This window comes from Saccopteryx leptura, chromosome 7 (genome assembly GCF_036850995.1).
Source record: "Saccopteryx leptura isolate mSacLep1 chromosome 7, mSacLep1_pri_phased_curated, whole genome shotgun sequence".
Lineage (NCBI taxonomy): Eukaryota > Metazoa > Chordata > Mammalia > Chiroptera > Emballonuridae > Saccopteryx > Saccopteryx leptura.
Window position 1 is genome coordinate 112,777,085 of NC_089509.1, and position 13,244 is coordinate 112,790,328.

The window sequence follows — 13,244 nt, forward strand, 5'->3', positions numbered from 1 at the left end:
GGCACAAGTGAGCAAGGCAGGTCCCGGAAACAGCCACCGTTCCCAGGGCTGCCACTGTCCTTTCAGGAACGGCCATGGGCACGGCCAGGGGATGACTCTGAGCCAGTGACCCTCCTTCCATGGAGGGTAGCAGCTGGGGGTCGGGAGGTGGAGGGCGGAGTCAGGGTGAGTGAATGCTCTCCTTCCCGTCTGAGCTGCAGGGAGTCCAAGGAGCCCTGCCCCTCAGGGTGAGTGAATGCTCTCCTTCCCGTCTGAGCTGCTGGGAGTCCAAGGAGCCCTGCCCCTCAGGGTGAGTGAATGCTCTCCTTCCCCGTCTGAGCTGCTGGGAGTCCAAGGAGCCCTGCCCCTCAGGGTGAGTGAATGCTCTCCTTCCCTGACTGAGCTGCAGGGAGTCCAAGGAGCCCTGCCCCTCAGGGTGAGTGAATGCTCTCCTTCCCCGTCTGAGCTGCTGGGAGTCGAAGGAGCCCTGCCCCTCAGGGTGAGTGAATGCTCTCCTTCCCGTCTGAGCTGCTGGGAGTCCAAGGAGCCCTGCTCCCCAGGCCTGAGGGTCAGAGACAACCCCTGGGGGCCTCGACACCCCATCCGCCCACTGAGAATGTAGCCAAAGGAGGGCACCAGGCCGTGCTTCCTGCCTTTCCCGAATAAGCTCGGAACACAGACAACTAACTGGCTCTGCCCACCCCATGCCCCCTGGACAGGCGTCTGTGCTGCGCACCTGGGCACCTGGGCAGAGGCAGCCTGGGGCGGAGGTGGCCCAGCCGCTGACTCGGACACAAGGCTGTCACTCATCGCAGGAGGGACCCAGGCCACGCCCAGTCAGGCTGTCCTGGGCGCAGCCGGGCCAGCACACCACAGGCCCTGCTGGTCCCTCCGCAGCTGAGCGACCAGAGGCAGCGCCGGGCGAGGGTGCGCACAGGTGTGCACGGCGGCCTCTCACTCACCTCTCAGCCTCCGCAGGCGGGATGTGACAGTCCTCGTGGAAGGCTCGTAGACAGCTGTCACAGCGGAGCAGCTGTCCCCCTCTGCAGCACACCTCACACTCGTCTGAGGCTTCCCGCTGGAAGAGGACATAATGCGGGCACCGCTGGGTCAGCAAGACCTACTGCCACTGCCACGCGGGGCTCTGGGACACACTGTCCTCGCCTGTCCCCGAGCGGAGGCTTCCAACCCCCCCGGCGGTGGCACTCGGGCCGAGTGCTGACGGAGGACCGCCTGGCCTTTCGGTCCTGGAAGAGCAGGTGTCAAGGCCGGGCACAATGCCCTGGAACCCAGGTCGTCAGGGCCGGAAGGGCCTGGAAGCCAGGGAAGCACTTTGTCCACGGTACGCTCTGCGGCCCGGTGGCCACAGCATGTGACTCGGACTGCGTCGTGACCGGAGCTCCCGGGACTTGTGTGTGAAATCTCAGACCATGTGCCGCAGGCAGCCCCCTCGTCTCACCGCCCGGGAAGACCAAGTGCTTTTTCCTGCAGTCAGAGCACCTTGGGGTCCGCGCCAGGCGGGCACTCGGGCCGCACCTGGCGTCACAGCTGTTCCCAGGTGCTGGGTCCCATCCCAAGCAAGCGTGCATGTGGGCGACTCAGAGAACCGTCCCTAACGTTATGGCTGACAGACAGCAGGACACATACACCGAGGCAGAGCTGCTGTGAAATGGGCATTTCGTGGGCTTGAGAAATCATGCGGGTCTTTCTTGTGGATAATAAAATGCGATGCAGAAAATTCTGCCAGTGATGCACGTGAGGACCACCATCTTCGCTGCTGGACTGGACGCTGGCTGTGGCCCCAGCCCCACAGGACGGGCGGTGTGGGGGTCTGCACCGGTTCCTCTGTGCTCCACGTGGGAGCCAGGAAGGGGCGCTCCCCTCCTAGGGCTGTCTGCGGCATCTTCCCCCAGACAGACAGTGGGGGCTGAGGGGGCGAGGAGGCGGGAACAGACCATCAGGAGCTGGAAGGTTCTCGGGGGGCTGGGACAGGCCACTTCTAAGGAGAGGAATCCGCCACTGCCCTTAGCTGCCCCTAACGCAAGCACGAACCTGCAGGAAGGCGTAGACGGGAATGTTTTTCCATCCTCAACGCCAGCCACTCAGCCAGAGCAAAGAGTTTGATTTGGGGGGGATGTTCATCTCTCATGCCTGGGGAGGCTTCTCAGCAGCTCCCCCCACGTGCTGGGGTGCCGGACTTCATAAAGAGGGATGGCTCCACCCCGCAGCCCAGTGGCTCTTCCCGTCCTGAGCTGGGCAGCCCGCCTATCGTTGTCCTTGGGGTTGATATTCCACGGCCATTCTTGCCCTCTGACTGGACGCCTGGCCGGCCCTGGTCCAGGGTGCGGATGACAGCAGCTCTGACCTACCCATTCTTCCTAGTCAAGACTCTGGTTGCGTCCAGAGTCCCGACCCCGACCCCAGCCGCCAGCACCGCCCACCCATCTGCTCTGGAGTGAAACTGTTTCCAACACACATGATATGACAGAGACATGATAGAGAAAGGACAACCACATTCTGTTCCTAAAGAGTCTGACTCTGGTTTTAGGATTGCTGACAGCTTCAAGCCCCACCCCCCTCTTCTTACCCTCTGGCCACATCTGGGCAAGGTGATTAGAAAGCTATGGGTTCCTTCCTTCAGCTCTACTAGAAAGTTCAGACCAGACAGGCCCTGCCCCAGCAAGAGGACCCGCCCCCTCCCCGACTGTCTTCCTCAGCCCCACACTGTGCTCCCACAGACAGCAATGACCGCCTGCATGCTTGGCCTCTGCAGATGGAGGCTCTCTCAGGCCCTGGGCCCAGGACTCGGCAACAGTCACCCATTTTTCCCTGGGTCTTGGGAGCAGCACTCCACAGAACACAAGCCTGCAGCATCAGCATCAGGTGTGTTGCGGGTACCCACGTTGAGTTACGCATCAGCGGGGACTGGGTGTATGCAGGGCAACAGTGATGGGGAGGGGCTGAGGGAAAGGTCTGTGTGAGCCCATTAGTAGTCAGAACAAGACTTCATTCTCATTAACCCAACGTGGCTCCTGATAGGTGGGACTGGCAGGTCAGGTCGGGTGTGCCCCTGGCTATCACTGCTGACATGGGCACTACGAGGAAGAAGAAACTATAATGCTGGGGCCACTCATTCATGTTCTGGATTGTAAAATCTCTTTATTGGTTTTCTTTTTCTGGTTACAAAAGTCATAGATGAATATTATAAAAATTCCACAGGCACATAAATGTATAATATGGAAGGCAAATTTCCCCCATAATCCCATCCCAGAATGGCCAATTCTTTCAGGTTTTTTAAGTCACAGACCTACATAGTCACATAAAACTGGGCTCCTTCCACATATATTACTACCAGTGTGAGCTTCCAAAAGCTTTCCTGACCTCAAAACACATGGGTGGCTTTTCCCCTGACTGAGGATGAAGCTTGACCTATGAATCCGTTCCATTCTGTGGATGTCTTAGGTTATTTTATAGTGCTGATGAACATTTATAGTCTTCCTTAATATTTTGCCATTATAAAGAGCATGCCTGTACATATCAAGATATTTCAAAGCAGCATGATGAAGATAATTTATATAAGAAATGGCATTGGGAGGCCATTGTCTTACAGACTTTGAATGGATCCAGACAAGGGTCAGCTAGCCTCCAGGGCAAGATGGGAGAGGCCTGTGCTGGAGGGGCACATCGAATGGGAAGCCCAGAAATGGGACTTGTGTCTGGAAAATGTATCTAAGCAAGCCAAGAAGGCTGACGAAAACCAGCTGGTACAGACAGTGGACTGCCATTTTCACCCAGAGGGAGGCTCTGCAGAGACAAAGCTCAAACACATTCTCCCACCCTGGCGCTCTTGAAAAAGAGCGTGTGGAATTGGGATGACCTGGTGTTCAATCAAGGACGACCATCTTGCCCTTTCTGTTCTTGTCTATTTCAACACCGTATTTACTTTCAAACCAGAGCAGTCAATTTCTGACGCCTGGGGCTTGCAACCATCCAAACATCCAGATCTTTGTCTACAACACATGTACATCATCAGCTTGTGTCCTGAGATTTATTGTAAAGAGTTATTTGCTTCCCTATCTCAAATCAGCTATGAAAATAATGGCGGCACATACGTGTAGCAGAGTGCTAAAGCCGTCGGCATGGAGACGCAGTGTCTAAATGTGAAGGTCATCTGGGGTTGGGAAACTCAAGGACCCGAAGCTGAGCCTTTGGACAGGAAAAGTCCGCAAACTGGCGACTGAGAATATGGCAGAAATTCACTTTCTATTTACCTCTCTCTTGAGATTTACTCTTGGAGGACAGAGCAAAAATCCTTTCTGGAAGAGAGAAGAGGTCAATGAATTAGGATGTTCAGAAGGCTTTTCTTTTGTAATTATTGAAGTTCCCACTTCCTAGTGACTAGCCGCACCTGGACATCCTACTGGGTCTCAAACCCAAGGTGTCTAAAAGGAAAATAAGCAGCCTCCTTCAATTGGCTCTTCTTCCGAACTTGACAAATTAATTTCCCCCCGTTATTCAATCCCAAGACCCATGAGTTCTTTTTCCTCAGTCCCTTCCCCACCTACTCCTTTGACTTTGCATTTCTTTCTATCTAGGGAAGGTCCCATGGTCTCATCCTAGTGACAATCTTTGAGTGTAATTAGGGGCTTTGTGTTGGGGTCACTCGTACCCTAGTTCATTGCTCATGGGATGGAATAGCATGCTGGGACGTGCAGAAGAGAGGAGAGACTGACCATTGGCAGGGTGGCCTGGGAGCTCTTCACCGAGGGGTCCAGATGGCACATGGTCTGGAAGAGCCCCTTAGGGGGTAGAGGACACTGGGAAGCTATGGCCCAAGTCTGTGTCTTCATTCAGTTTCCATCCAGCCCACTCTGCCCAGTACCACCGGGCGAAGCATCTTAACTCTCTCCTGACCTCAAAATACTTTGTCCGCACTTAACCATCAGCACCCATCTGCGTTTTTAACTCGATCACCCGCATCTTTTTGTCTATGGAGGTTTAGCTCTTTCTCAATCACGCTGCGGAACCCGAGCGGGAATTTCTTCACACTTCTGTTACTGACATTTCCCTCATCCTCGAAGGAATCAAGCCCGCCACCTGGCTGCCCCCTCGCCACTGTGGTTATTATACCTCCAGCAGCTGCTGCAGGCTCTTTCCTCCGCAACGCACGTTCCGCTTCCAGTTCCTTGATTCGACCCCTCTTCCTTTGACTTCAAATTCTTTTGGTGTGAGCCAAAGCCCCTCCTCATTCTGAATGCACTTCTCGGAGGACCCTATCAGACGAAGACAGCCCATTCCAGGACCCGCTTCCACCCTGTGAATTCACCCCAAACCTCCAACCCTGAGGGTGGTGTTCTACCTTCTGGGTTCGGAGAGGCTCCCTGAGAGGCAGGCCCAGCAGCAGGGAGTCCGGGCTCCTCCTCTCTCAGATTGTGAGCCCTAAATAAAACCTGCCTGCGTGCTGAGGGAGTGAGAGGGAATTTGCATTTTAAGTGGACACCTATGTGTCACAAGGTCATGGCAATCAGTGTCACAGGGTGCACGGATGGATGACTGCCATGTGGGAGTGCAGTGCCCTGGCCATCAGGTGTGCCATGACATGGAAAGGTTGCAAATTCCTCCTTGGGCCCTAGCTGTTTGGCTCAGTGGACAGATTGTCGGCCTGGGGTACAGACATTGCAAGTTCGATTCCCAGTCAGGGCACACATGAGAAGTGACCATCTGCTTCTATTCCCCTCCCTCTCTTCCGTTTTTCCCTCACCCCCTTCTCTTCCTCTTCCCCTCTCAGCCACTGGCTGAGTTGGTCTGAGCATCAGCCTCAGGCACTGAGGATAGCTTGGCTGATTCGAGCATCGGCCACAGACAGGGGTCGTTGGGTGGATCCCGGTTGGGGTGCATGTGGGATTCTGCCTATCTCCGGCCCCTCACTTAAAAATAAATAAATAAAGGCCCTGGCTGGTTGGCTCAGTGGTAGAGCGTTGGCCTGGCATGCGGAAGTCCCAGGTTCGATTCCCGGCCAGGGCACACAGGAGAAGCGCCCATCTGCTTCTCCACCCCTCCCCCTCTCCTTCCTCTCTGTCTCTCTCTTCCCCTCCCACAGCCGAGGCTACATTGGAGCAAAGATGGCCCGGGCGCTGGGGATGGCTCTGTGGCCTCTGCCTCAGGTGCTAGAATGGCTTTGGTCACAACAGAGCGACGCCCTGGATAGGCAAAGCATCGCCCCCTGGTGGGCGTGCTGGGTGGATCCTGGTCGGGTGCATGCGGGAGTCTGACTGCCTCCCCATTTCCAGCTTCAGAAAAATACAAAAAATATATAAATAAATAAATAAAAAGAAATAATAAAAATTCTCCTTAACAAACACTTTTTTTTTTTTCTATCTGTAGCCTAGCATTCAGGGTTCATCTCCTGAACAATCACACACATGGGTCCCTCCCTCCCTTCGAGTGACTCCTTCGTCCGGGGGTCCAGAGAGCAGGATATGAAGGAACTCACCCTTCTTCATTTTCTCCCTGTATAAAATCCCTCTCTCCACACCACACGTCACGGGAAGGGTAGGAGACTGGAAATCCACAGTGTCCTCGTCAGACCTCTCTGAAAGGGGAAGGGCACAGTGCGTTACTCCGTCTTCATTCCTTCCCTGAATCCGAAGGATGATAACGAGACGACCAGGTGAACGGCCTTGGGGGGAGCGGTCTCTGGTTAATATGCAGGAAGGACTCTTTTGTTTTGAGTGGGAGATTCCGTGTACAGAGGAGTCCCTGATAAACAAAACCACCACCGCCAACACCACCTCAAACCAAGGGTCTTAGTAAAACATATCGGGCGGAACTGTGTTAACTCACTAGCTAACCGGCTGTCACCTAACATTCTTGGAGGCCACAAGCACCCTGCTTCTCCCACGGTGCTGAGAAGTGGCCTGCTCCACATATTTCTTGGCCTTCAGGGAGCTAGAGAAAAGGGCTATGTCTGTACACTTACTGGTGGATTCAAGCCATGGCCGTGGGGGGTGGGGGATGGGGGTGGGGAGCAGTCAGCAGTGAGGGGATTGTGAAAGGCCTTAGTGTCGGTTTCGCTTTTTTTCCCATTTCATTGCTTCCTTGTTTCCTCCTCTACGAATACAAGAAAACCTTGGAGAGCTCTGGGCTAATCTGCCAAGGGCACACGGCACATGGAGCTGATCAGGCCGCTCAATCCCCCAGCAGAGCAGGCGCTGGGGTTTGGATTCAGAAGAGGCGGCTTCAGCAGTTCCCGCTGCCCCGCCGCCCAGCCCTCCTGTGGTCTTTCATTAAAGACCAACGGCAGGCAGGCAGGCAGGAGCCCCGTCTTGGGGGCCAGGAGAAAGGGCTTTCTGTGGTTGAGCTATACACACTTACGTCTGGAACGAGGCTAGGGAGGACCACTAGCCCACTCTCTCCCTTGTCTCAAGCACTTACTGAAAGAGCCAAAGGAAAATACAGGGAAAAGCCAGAGCATCGATGAAAAAGAACAGGACAGCATCAATAGCAAAGGAACCATTAGTTTCTTTGGAGAGACATAAACCAGCCAGACTCAGGTGAGAAAGGAGAGATCCCTGAGAATTTGAAGGCATGGTCCCCTCCTCCCCAGAGCCCCAGAGGATGCCCAGCCTTGGAGGAGCGGGGCTGTCACAAGGCTGGGCAGGAACGACGGGGTGGGGCGAACTTTGTTCCAGCAGCCGGCTAGCGCTCTTGCGTGAAGCGTCTGGCTCCGTCGCTTGTCTGCAGACCCTGCTCCCTAAATACGGCCCAGTGGATGAGGGCACAGCCTCGGGAGCCAGACGGGGTGGGCTTGCCATTCTGGCTTTGCGATTTACTAACAAGGTCCTATAAGTCTGCATTACTGTCATCAAGGCCGAGTGGGGGACTTGCCTAAGTGACAAGTAACTTTGGACCACTCCTGCAAACCCCAAGGGAGCTTAGCACGGCGATGGGACCTTGGATCACTCTCGGTCTCACGGAATCATCTTCCCTAAATCCTAAGGACGAGTCCAGTGACCACAGGTGTCCCCGATCTGTCTATAAGCGGATGCGGAAGCAGCGGGGGGCTTTGGGAGCTCTGGTCAGCGAGCCAGAGGACAGGGGAGGACAGGGTCACAGGCACAAGCAGCACGCTCTCCTTTACCTGGTACAGACTGCTTACTGCGCCGTGTGGGACCTCGTGTGTCCCCAGGACTTCTGAAGTGACCACCCTGCCCCCAAGGGAGGGAGACAACCATCTGATGTGTTCCCCCAAATCTTGGGTTTGGCTCGGGCTCCCCCACTCGTCTCAGCAAACAGGCCTCTAAGGACGGTGCCCTGCCCGGAGCTCCGCAGCCCCCGCACTGGAACACCTGCAGGAGGTGTGAGCCAACCGGAGCCTGCTCTGAAGAGGGCGCAGCTCAAGAGCACAGAGAGTGGGCGGACACGGGAAGTGCCGAGGAGGAGATGGGAGAAAGGCCCGCCGGAGATGAGGAAGAGCAGAACGGAAAAGCCCGCCGGAGACGAGGAAGAGCAGAACGGAAAAGCCCGCCGGAGACGAGGAAGAGCAGAACGGAAAACCCTCCTTAGAGATGGGGAAGAGGAACTCCAGGAATTCTTGAGGAACACGGAGGAGGGCACCGGGTGAGAATGATACGGAAAGACACAACCACGGGGAAGGCTCTGGGAGCTTCAGGACCAGCACACACCGTGTACCGTGTCCTTTCAGGACCATCTGTCAGAGAGGGAAGGCAAGGACGGTCCCCATTCTGTAGACCAGCGGTTCTCAACCTGGGGGTCGTTCGCCCCCCGCCGGGGTCGCGACCCCCAGGTTGAGAACCGCTGCTGTAGACAGAGGACACAGGCTTAGGTGCGGAGGGAATTCCTGGGGGTCAGCACATTTCCGGGGGCACAGCTGGCAGGGGACCCAGACACGCCAGCCCCTCGTCTGGTGCTGCCCCCATCCCATCAGGAGGGCTCCAACAAGTCTCCCTGTCCCAGCACTGATGACAGCCCAGAGACACTGCGTGGAATCAGACGTCCCGGCCGGGGTGGGGATGCAGGAGGTTAGGGGAGGTTGCTGTAGGTGGGTAACCGTCAGCGTTCGCCTGGATTCTTGCCTCCACTGGTGTTTTCTAGAAAGACCAGGGGTGGGTTCTTTCTTTCTTTTTTTCCAGTGTACTGAACAAAGGACCTGAAATGTGACCACTGGGGTTGATTTCAGCTCACGCGAGTCTTTTCTGTTCCAACTGACTCCGTAAAATGAGCTGAATCATACTGATTTGAGGGTTCAATGGTACAATGTTGAGCGAAGTGCTTTGCCAGTCGTAAGGAGATGTACCCACTAATATTGTTATCAGGGCCTCTGCCTACGTTGTGCGGGTTGTGCGCTGAGCAAGCAGCCCACCTTGGAGGGGGCTCTGATTTCCATCCGTCGCATAACCCATCCGAGTCCTTCCTACCACAGTCTGCCAGCAGAGGGCAGCAGAGGCCGTGGTTTCAGGAAGCCTGACCGGAGGGGGAAAGAGACAGGAAGGCGCACCTTGTGCTGGTTCACACAGGTGCAGCATATGAGCAAGTGGAGGCCCTGACACCGCTGTTCATCCCCGATGCAGAAGAATGAGCACGGTACCGACCACTGACAGTCATTTAAGCCGAACATGTGCAGGGCACAGAGGGGACGGAGCACCACTGACCCACTTACTGCCTTTCACACTGAACAGGACAAACGCAGCTCATCACAGCTGCGACAAATGTCACAGGGAAAAAAATACAGGGCTCCAGGAAGTCACGTCAGGAAGACCTGACCCCTGCCTGCGGGGCAGAGGAGGCTTTGCTGAAGGTGAGGCCCGAGGATGGGAAGCAAAGGGAGGGATGAGGATGAGGGAGCACGCATGTGTGCCTACCTGCATGTGTGCGTGCCTACATGCGTGTGTGTGTGCCTGCATGCGTGTGTGCACGAGAGAATGTGTTGGGGGGGGGGACAGGACACACTGAGCAGGCCCTGAGCAGAAAGGAGGATGAAGTATCCAGTGTCAAAGCGACCTATGTGTTGACAAATCAGGCTGATGACGCGCAGGGGGTGTGCGTGGGGACTGGCTTATGGGAGTGGATTATGTCCTGTTTCTTGACCTTGGGTGCTGGGTACACGTGGGCTCTTGGCTTGTGTGAATTCCTCAAGCTGTACACTTATGGTACATGCATTTGTCCATGAGCAGGTAGGACCAGTGCTACTCAACATGTGGCCTGTGATGGGACAGGGGCTTGACCAGGACAGAAATCAACACACTGCCGCCGCCACTGAGGAGGTCTGGCCCCGGGAAGACTGTGTGCAGTGTCACAGTTGGTTCACAAGCTCTGTGTTTTTGCAGACCTGCAACCAACAAGCCTGTAGGTGGCGCCAGTAGACAGACCCCAGCTTGAGTAGCACCTGCTACCCTTTAATAAAAATTAGTGGGGCAAAGAAGGCCAATATGGCTTGTGCCAGAGAGGGAAGAGGGCTGAGGAGTAAGTTATAAGAGTGGAAGAAAAGTGAATGCAGGAAGAAGAGAAGGAGGAGGAGGAGGAAGAAGAGGAGAAGAGGAAGAAGAGGAGAAACAGGAAGAAGAGGAGGAGAATGATCCCAACCAAGAGGCACAAGAGTTCAGAGGGGCAGAAGCAAGCCCAGAACCGACCACAGAGACCAGACCTGCACCCCTGACTAACACGGAAGAGAAAGTTTGTCTCACCGGAAACAGGAACACGCTTGGCTTTGCCTGGATTAGGGTTTTCACCAATGCCTAGAATGCAGAAAGGCATTTACATGAGAACTTGACTTACGGGTTCTGTCCCTTAACCATTTTGAGGTCTTTATATGTTCTGTGTCGAAGAACACTTCCCAGGGCAGATGGGGTGGGCAGCACTCCTTATGTGCTGCCCTTCACGGCAGTGTGTCCCACGTGGCACCTTGCTGGAACGGAGCAGAGACCCAGGAGGAGGGCACAGGGTGGTGGGAGGGAAAGCGGAGGAGGGAGGAGTTGGCGTTTCCAGCGGCAGGCCGGGGCCCTGGGGTGCCTGGGGGCGAGTCTCGGCCTCTCGCCTACTTACCCTTTTGGGGAATATTTTTCTGAAGAGTTCTTGTTGAATTTGAACAGACATCATTTTTCCTCTCCTTTGCTAAAAGAATTTAAAAATAGTCATTTATAATCTATATATTTATTATATATATATTCATTATATATATATCAGAAACATACATGTGTGTATTTTCCATGTCAACTACTTTGAAGTAATTTTTCCCATCTTCCTTCCAGTTTGGGGAAAGACAGGTATGAATTCTTACAAAAGGAAAATCATAGCATTGACCAAGTAAAAATAGCAAACTCATGTTAATAGATAGAAGGGCTGAAATAGTACAGAAGTCAAAATTTCAAATTATTATAGAAAATAACGTGTACAATTATATATATATATATATATTTAACACAAATCCTAAAGTTAATAAAATGTTAGCCTTATAAGTATTATATAGAAAACACTTTTAAAGGCTGACGTATAGGGCATAGAGCAATGAATTTCTATCCTGGGTGATTCTGTCATCCAGGGGCATTTGGCAATGTTGGGAAAATTTTTTGTCATCACTGGGAGGCATGTGCTATGGCCTCTGATTGGTAGAGGGCAGGGGTGTTGCTAAGCACCCGTGATGCACAACGCAGCCCCCACAACAAGGAAACATCTGACCCAATATACCAAGAATGGCAATTTGGTAAAACTTGGGCATACACCACTCTGGAAAAGATAAAATAATTTGTCTAACTCAAATTTAAAAAAAAATTTCCACAACTAAAAATTTCTTAATAAGTTGGAAGACAAAAAAACAAAACTAGAAAAATTGCAATATGATAATAAAGGGTTAATTTGGATTAAACCAAAAAATAATAATAAAAGAATAGACTTATACAAAAATGGGTATACATGATCAGGTAATCCCAAAAGAAAAAAAATTCCAATAAAAATTTATTAAAAAACAGGTTCTGGTAATTTATGAGCCTCTCAAACCTCAATGGTTTATTTACAGGTATCAGCACACTATAGCCTGAGGGCAAAACAGGCCCAATGCTTGTTTTTATAAATAAAGTTTTATTGAAACACAGCCAGGTCCATTTGTTTATATATCTGTTTCTGGTGGCTTCTGTGCGACAATGGCAGTATTAAGTAGCTACAATAGAGACTGTAAGGCCAGCAAAACCCAAACTCTTTATTATCTGTCCCTTTTTAAATAATGTTTGCCCAATGCTGGTTTAGAACAACCCAGGTTGACTTCTCCCTCATGCTGTTTGTGGATGACAAGTTAGATGAGGAGCCATGTGACTGACACTATGGATCCCGGGACAGAGGAGCCTCTGTAAAGATCACCACTGGCTCCACGGCAGAGAGAATGACAGCACAAGGGCTCTTAACGCTGTGGTTTGGAAGTGACCTTCTCACTGCTGCCCACATTTCTTTGTCCCTGTTGAGTCACATGGACATTCCTGGGAGCACAGGGCAGGGGTACATAGCTTTCTGAAATACTGGTGAGAGGTAATACAGTCTGTCTCAGCAGGTTTAACCACATGCACAGCGCGAAGGAATTCAAAGGGAAACACTGGTGACATATTCTTTGTTTTTAATTTGTCAAACACAAAAATCTCATTCTTTTCAGCGTTGATGAAAGTGTAGGGAAGAGGGCATCTGCATGATGTTACTGGGAGCCTGAAGTGGTAACAATTTGGTCATCACTGTGTGCTAGTTTTAAATATACAGATTCATTGACCGATTGGTCTCATTTCTAGAAATTAACCTTTAAGAAATACTACTGAGGCCCTGACCAGGTGTCTCAGCTGGTTAGAGCATTGTCCTGATTCACCAAGTTTGTAGGTTTGATCTCTGGTCAGGGCACTTACAAGAATCAACCAATGAATGCATAAATAAGTGGAACAACAGATTGATGTCTCTCTCCCCACTCCTTTCTAAAATCAGTAAATAAATTAAAAAACAAACAAACGAACAGGAAATACTACTGAGAATGTGTCCGCTTTGGGGATTGGTGACACTCTCCTGACTGGGTTAGCTCGTATCAGTGAGAAGCTCCCAGACTCAGTGGGCCAGTGTTGACTCGACTAACGGAACTGTAAATCGCAGACACTGGCAAGTGGTCCTGTGAATCAGTTACTTCTTTTAACCAGCACTCTCCAACCGACAGATCCTTTCTCTGTCTTCACGTCCTTCTTGTCTAGCCTGCCCCTCTCCTTCTAGTATTAACTTTCCATGTC

At 52.6% G+C, this 13,244-nt stretch overlaps 1 protein-coding gene across 1 annotated transcript in view; it reads right to left on the bottom strand.

The window, feature by feature from the left end:
* SP110 (SP110 nuclear body protein) overlaps nucleotides 1-13,244 on the bottom strand; it is a 49,712-nt gene that overhangs the window by 3,944 nt on the left and 32,524 nt on the right. The window contains exons 14-19 of the mRNA XM_066345304.1: nucleotides 11,041-11,109; nucleotides 10,683-10,733; nucleotides 6,473-6,571; nucleotides 5,110-5,252; nucleotides 4,251-4,295; nucleotides 942-1,057 (exon numbers count right to left, since the gene is read on the bottom strand). Of these exons, the coding sequence (XP_066201401.1) occupies nucleotides 942-1,057; nucleotides 4,251-4,295; nucleotides 5,110-5,252; nucleotides 6,473-6,571; nucleotides 10,683-10,733; nucleotides 11,041-11,109 (523 nt within the window). The remainder of the gene's footprint in view (nucleotides 1-941; nucleotides 1,058-4,250; nucleotides 4,296-5,109; nucleotides 5,253-6,472; nucleotides 6,572-10,682; nucleotides 10,734-11,040; nucleotides 11,110-13,244) is intronic.